General features: G+C 35.1%; 1 protein-coding gene across 1 annotated transcript; it reads left to right on the forward strand.

Moving 5' to 3' along the window:
• Positions 1 to 1,975: 1,975 nt before the first annotated feature.
• Positions 1,976 to 2,464, forward strand: LOC106664379 (the record flags this gene model as incomplete). Its single annotated transcript, XM_024229921.1, has 2 exons — positions 1,976 to 2,158; positions 2,219 to 2,464. Coding segments are annotated over 2 exons (325 nt in total), but the record flags the coding sequence as incomplete, so codon positions are not given.
• Between the last annotated feature and the right edge of the window lie 5,118 nt (positions 2,465 to 7,582).

Raw genomic sequence — 7,582 nt, forward strand, 5'->3', positions numbered from 1 at the left:
AGAGAGAGAGAGAGAGAGAGAGAGAGAGAGAGAGAGAGAGAGAGAGAGAGGCAGACAGACAGACAGACAGACGGACAGACAGGCAGACCGATAAACGGACAAAGAGAGAGTGAGAAGTAGATTAAACTCTTGTTTAAAAGGGGTCAAGATAGAGACACAAAAATAGAAAAAAAAGGGGGAGTTAGACTGAGAGAGAAATATTTGTCTGTCTCAGTTAAAAGAAGGTAAGAAAGAGAGAGACACAATTGACGAGATAGAGAAAAAGAGAAAGTGGTACAGATAGATTGAGAGAGAGAGAGAGAGAGAGAGAGAGAGAGAGAGAAATAGGCAGACCGATAGACGAACAAAGAGTGAGTGAGAGGTAAATTGACCAACGTCTGTTCAAAAGGGGTCAATATAGAGAAAAAGAAATAACGGTTGAAAAAAGCGAGTGAGTGAGACTGAAAGAGATATATTGGTCTGCGTCAGTTTAAAAAAAGGTAAAAAGAGAAAGATACAATTGACGAGAGATAACGAGAGAGGGAAAGAGAGAGAGTGAGAGAGAGAGTTAAATTGAATTAAACATTTGATTTATAAAATCTCGCAAAATTAAGTCTCATTACCTCTCGAACAATTACAGAGCATTTGTACTTACAAATAAAATTTACATAATTCATAATACAAAATAAGTATAATTCAAATATAATTTTCAAATATTATTGATGTTGTAGAAAGTACTATTGGGATGTTATATTTCTTATAAATATGTTTAGATTTACATGATTTTATAACATTGCGTAAATTATTGTAAAGTTTTATAGATTTAGGAAAGAATCAATTATAAAAATATTTTGCACGACACAACGGCATATTGAATGCCGTTTGAGAACATACAAATGTAGGTTTTTTTTTTTTTTTTTTAATTAGAAACAATATCAAATAGGTAAATGGTTTTTATATTGTTATTATGTCATGGAAAATAGTCCAAATTTTGTATTTTAACAAATCATCAATATTTTAAAATAGATAAATTACAATATTTGTCATTTGTAATTCTAGAATCATAATGTAGATTACAGATATAGCGAATACACATGTATATAAAAACAAGTAAATTATGAAAATTTTTACCAGAACTTTACTGCAAGGCCATAATTTAAATTTGGAAGCATTAGTGCATCACAAAAGTTTAGCTTCATGGATAAATTATTAATATTCAATTATACAATGTAATGTATTCCGTTACAAGCATTATCAACATGTGTTTACCTGGTATATTTCTCTATTATTAAGCCTAGAATTTTTATTTCGCTGTTTAAAATTGATGTACTATCATTAATTTTGATTTGTATAATATTACCTTTATTATTCAGAAATCGTGAGATGAGGCCTGGTGTGATGTAGGTTTCATAAGAACATTTTCTTTACCGTGCCAACGTTTCGATCTTTATTGAGATCATCATCAGGGCCTGGGATTTACAAACATTGTTCAAATTTAACAAATACATGTAGGATGTGGAAAAAAGTGAATTAGTTAAATTTAAACAATGTTTGTAAATCCCAGGCCCTGAAGATGATCTCAATAAAGATCGAAACGTTGGCACGATAAAGAAAATGTTTTCCTGAAACCTACATCACACCAGACCGCATCTCACGATTTCTGAATAATTATAGACTAGCGGTCACTAATCACCACCCAAAAATATTACCTTTCTTTAAATCTGAAAATCGTTTGTGCTTGTGGGAGAGAGAGAGAGAGAGAGAGAGTGAGAGAGAAAGAGAGAGAGTGAGAGGATGAACGAAATTCGACTAAGTCTGCAAAAGGCAAAAAAATAAAGACAGTAATGCTGGTTTGCCTTCCATTGACTCAAGCACTAAAATTATTAATTGTTATAACAGTAAATATGATGACATAAAACATTGTTATAACATAAAAAATGATCTAATATTAAATACACACTAGCAGGACAAGTTTTATTAATTCTGTACAATTTAGAACATTGGAAATTACAATTTCTTTTATTTCTACAGGGATCCCACAGCTCAATTTGCCACCTTTTGATCCGTTTTTTGCTAAGCAAATTATCCAAAGCAGAGGGAGCAACAATCTCAATTACAAATTGACTCTGCGCAACGTTTACGAAAGGGGATGGACCGACTCAATCGTCACCAAATTTAAGTATGTTAGACTTTTTTTAAGAACAAAGACTGAATATTTATTTTTGTAAACGTTTTTCAGGAGTAATCTCAAAAAAAGATACATCCAGTATTCGCAGTTTTTCCCCGAGAAGTTCCTCGAAGGTGAATACGAATTCGGTGGGAAAATAATGGCCTCCAACATGGAGAACAAGGGTGTTTGGAACTTGACGTTGTGTAAGTAAAGTTTAATTCAAAATAAACGCTTTTTACCTAGAATCAATAGCTTTACACAGTCACCAAATTGGATTCATTCAAATACATGTCACCTGGAATGTTTTCAATTTAAAATCCAAGAAATAACAAATATCTTTAAATGTATAATTATTAAATCATAACATGCGAAATTTCTGTAAGCACGGTACTATTTGTAACGAATTATATCCGGCCAGGACGACCAATATATATATATATAATCTAGATTGGGGTCGATGGCGTACTTTTATAAATATTCCTCCATCGACCCCGAACACTCACTCATACGCTCTCAACGTTCGAGGGGCGATGATGACGTTATATTTCACCCTCACCTCTCGCCATTCACGCTAATAAATACATGCACTCAGACAAAACATATAGACACACAACACATAAGTCATATTATATGCAATAAAAAAAACCAATTTCCCCTAAAAAGCGGAACAGGGGACGCAGAAACTCGCTGCAGTGCTCGAGTACCATTTTCAGATTGGATGGCATGCCTACACGCTCCCTATGGGGCAAAGGCATGACATGTTTCAAGTATGTGGGACACATCGAGCATAAGGGACACCTGCGCGGGCTTTGGCCCAAGAGCAGGTGCCCGTGTGTCAACCGGGTATGGCCTATTCTTAATCGCGGAAGGACGATTCCTTGTTTCCGATCCAGGTTCTCGGAGGGCCATCTACGAATCGTGGTCTTGACGCGCAAAAGGCTCTCGGCCCACTGACGCTGCCATCTTTCTTTTATCATTTTCTTTACTGCTACCTTGGCGTCAGAGGGCCTGATCGAGGGTCCGGTCTGGAGGATGGGCGTCCCGGTCTTTGCCGCCTCGTCCGCACGTGCATTACCCTCCAGCCCGACGTATCCGGGGATCCAGACTACAACCATCGTTTTTCCGAGGCGCTAATCCACTCTACTACTAATTGATTTATATAGAAGGATATACTGTCAGGTTATGGCTCAATATTTTTATAGCTTTATACAGAAGAATGTACTGCCTGGCTGTGGTTCAATATTTGTGTAGCTTTATACAAAAGGATGTACTGTTATGCTGTGGTTCAATATTTTTGTAGCTTTATATAAAAGGATGTACTGTTAGGCAGTGGTTCAATATTTTTATAGCATAAAAATGAAGACTGCTATACCCTGACTGGTTGCAGGGATAGATAAAGAAACTAGTGATAAAAACAACATAAAATTGTTAAACATGGGGTATGACCAGAATATCAGGCAATCAATACATTTACAATGAATATAATATTTAGCCTAACTGGCTGACAAAATTCTTAAATATCGAACAGTCTGAAGAAACTGTATATGGACAAAGTGAGGAAGAATTAAAGTATGCTAAATTTAATTTCAACTGACCGTAAATGCATAGCACAAATAGGAGAGAATTGACAAACAGCAGTGCTATGAGAGAGAAAAAAGGGAGAGTGAGGTACAGTTAAAATGAAAAGGGAAAAAGAAAAGATTGCACATTAAAGGAACTTTTTTATAGCGCAATAGAAGAAATTAGCTTACTATTTTTCGGTCCTCCGGGCCGGATTTTATCGGCAATTATCAATTATAAGATTAATTCTCGTTGAAAACTATTGTAATAGAGAGTGAGCTGTATGTTTTCCTGTAATGCGGTACATAAATTTAACCTTGGAATATTTATAATTACCCATAAACCAGCAGTGGATTCAATATTTTTTCAAACATTATTTTTCCAAGTGCACTTTTTTTCTTTCTCTTCCTCTAAACTCGGAGTAGTCTTCCTCTAGTGCAAAATGTCCTCTGACTTGGTATAGCTATTCTTCAGTTTGGACAACAAAATATGGATTCCAATAATAACGAAACAAACCTATTAAAAACTAGATAAAAGTTAGAAAGCGAATAATCTTTTATGCAAACAAAACTGCTGGATCCATAAAATAAGCCCCCTGCAAAGAAAGATTGAGGATTTTCTACAGCCAAAATACGTGACTAGGGCCACCTCATACTTCATACAGAAACGCATTGTGATTATTCAGAACAAGAGGAAAAGCTCAAAGAGCATTAACTTCTTTGTAGCGAAGAGAAATATTTTCGATGAGATCCAGCAGACCCAAGCGTGATCTTCCAATTGTAAATATAAATAACATTGACAAGCCGACCTCAGTTAGTTCCACATTTTTTTTTCCTACAATGAAACAGTGATCCGTGTAGTACATTGTGGCTTTGACTTCACGTCAGGAAACATTTCAAAGATTATAAAATTTTTTAACGTTGTTCCAGAATACTTTTTAAAACAGAACTACCTTACACTTTTCTTTATGTATAGAAATGACTCAAATGATCATTTTTAAAGTTCATTGACAGTTTTTCTTCACTAACATTTGTAAATGACTTATATTTTATGTATTTTTCAGGACGAACTCTTATCGCCCTTTTTAACCGTTTTTCAAGAGCCGAAGAATCAAAACATCAACCTAGTCAAAACATGTTTAAAATCGAAGTCGCCTTACTAACGACGCTCCTCGCCTTCGCGTCGACTCAAGACCCGAACTTGTACGAATTCAGTGAGTATGATTTTGATGACCTATAAATTATTACAAGGATAGTCGACCTGTACCTACTTCAAAGCTGGAAAGGAAGAGTTTTTTTTTCGTTTTCAATAACTGAGAAAGGGAATCAATGTGCTTGAATTTTTGGTGTTTTCTGGTCAAAAATATATTTTGAAAACATTGGTGTTTTTATATTAGACTACAGTTTTTTTTTCACAGATTGAAAGTGATGCGATGATATTCCATGGTTTAGAAAAGCTTCAAATAAATTTTTAAAAATTGAAAATTAAAAGTTTGAGTGTAGCTTAACTTAATGACCTCTCAATTCGCCTTCCCTCATGCTGTTTAAAGATTTCTATTTTTTTAATATTATGCTAGAAAAACTCTTTTTCCAGTTAAAACATCGTCTATCATCGGCCAAGAAGGCATATATTTATATGGAAAATTGGGGGAAAAATTAGAGCTCGATCAGAACATCCCTTTTCCTGAAAAGCTGTACTTTTTTCATTTCTGTTCACTTTTCTCCAAACCTCTACATCATATCGAAATGATTCTCGCTTCATTTAGTAAAACACTAAAAGACATAAATCATAGCAAACAGTCAAGGATTAAGAAAAAATAAATTATATTCACAGATCGAGAAAAAATTATGATGAGTCTGGTGGCTATACCAATAAGAAACTGAGAAATACCACTTTGGAATATTATTTTTGAAAGACCTGTCAGAAAGAGAAAATTAACAAGTCATTAAGGATCGTGTTAACTCGGTTGAGGATTGGCCATACACGTCTGACACACGGACATCTGCTTCTGGGTCAAAACCCGAGCACGTATCCCGCTTGTAGAGGAGTGCCGTGCCTTGGCCCCCTACAGGGAGCGAGTAGGCATGAACCCCGACATAAAAACGGTACTCGGGCGAGCAAGTCAGATGTTGGATCCCCTATTTCGCTTTTTAAGTGAAACGGGGGTGTTTCCTCACTTGTAAAGAGTGTTTAAAACTTGAATATCTGTGTAAATAAGTGTATCTGCGTTGTGTTTTATTGTGTCGTGTATTTATTTGTAAGTAATTTATTTATTTGTTTGTTGTAAGTAGGTGATGTTTTAGATTGTAGGGCCGATGGCGAAATATTGAGTACCCCATCGGCCATAACAGTGCAGTGAGAGGGGGCTGAAATGACTTTATTGTTGAAAGCCCCCGGGAAAAAAAAAGTCATTAAATAAGACACTTAGGAAAGTATTCGGAGTCTAAATGAGGTAGTGCATTCCGATGTATGTGTATTCAATAGGATCAATTCAATAGAAAGAAAGAATTTCAACTCCTCAAAACTCAAATTTAAGAAAAATCATAATGAGGCTGGCCCCATTCGAGAGAAAAAAAAACAGTTATACTAAGAAAAACAGAGTATTTTGAGATTTTTCAAAGGGGTTTTGTTCAGGAACTCCCAACCATTCCGTAGTGCAATTAAATGGTATGTTTGTTAGTTTCTGAATAAAACCCCATTAAAAACAACTGAAAAATAAAGTGACAACAAATAAGAAAGAAGAAAAGAATAAAAAGAATGTTTGTTAACATCACGTGGCCGATACGCTTTGTAACGCGTTTGCGAAAGACAAAGAAGGTCGGTGTACATCAGCCTCCAGGAGGTGAAAGTTTCTGATTTAGATTTATTCAGTTCGTCTTTTATAAACGAGGACGGTCTATAAATACTATTAATATCTTCATATGTACATATAATTAATTTTAATTTTTGTTTTATCAGGCCAGCATTTTTCAAATTGTAAATGGGGTTCGTCGGATTTTGACAAATGCGTCAAAGACGGGATCAATTCTGTCCGGCCCTACTTCAAATATGGTAAGTAATTCTTTAAACAAATATTGTATAATTTATTCCATTAGTTTATCAGTTAGGTCACGGTTGCTTATACTTTTATCATATGTTGAGGTTTTGAGAAATTTTGCCAGTAATGGAATAACAAATGACCGTTGGGCATGGCTTAACACTTTTTTATTGTCAATAAAACATTCGTTAGACCCTAAGGGGGCACTCAGGGTTTTTAATATTCATAAACCAAAGTGGCGTCCGAACAAAAACACCATTTTTGCTTCGAAATAAAATCTCATGGTCCAAAAAAAAAACCTAAAAGCCGAAATATTAAGAACTATCTTCCTGTATTTCATTCACTTGCCTGAATTCCTTAAAAATTTCGTTTTAACAAATTTGCATTTGCCGTTCTAGAAAGTACAGCGGTATGATATAAACTCTCGTATTAAATAATCGATGGGCCTCGCTAGCGATGTTTTATATAATGATTCAGTCAAAACCTTTTACATAACGATCGGACCAGATTTTGTTCAATTATATTCGGTAGCTAATCTGAAGTCAATATGTCAAGAAATTGTGGTGGTTGAGTTGAAATAACCCTCCCAAAAATGACAACGAAATAAAATTCATTGATTGACGATGAAGCGATACTCTTGCTCATTTTCACTCAGCATTATTAGAAGTAAAAGTTTCATTTTCAGACTACATACGTTTTCATAAACACCTTTCGACCAAACCAACGTATAATCACATTAATTAAGAAACTGCGGGTGCCGAGAGAGAAAAAGAGAGAGTGATAAAGAGAGAGTGATAAAGAGAGAGAGAGAGAGAGAGAGAGAGAGAGAGAGAGAG

Source organism: Cimex lectularius, unplaced genomic scaffold (assembly GCF_000648675.2).
Source record: "Cimex lectularius strain Harlan isolate CLEC.00 unplaced genomic scaffold, Clec_2.1 scaffold609, whole genome shotgun sequence".
Lineage (NCBI taxonomy): Eukaryota > Metazoa > Arthropoda > Insecta > Hemiptera > Cimicidae > Cimex > Cimex lectularius.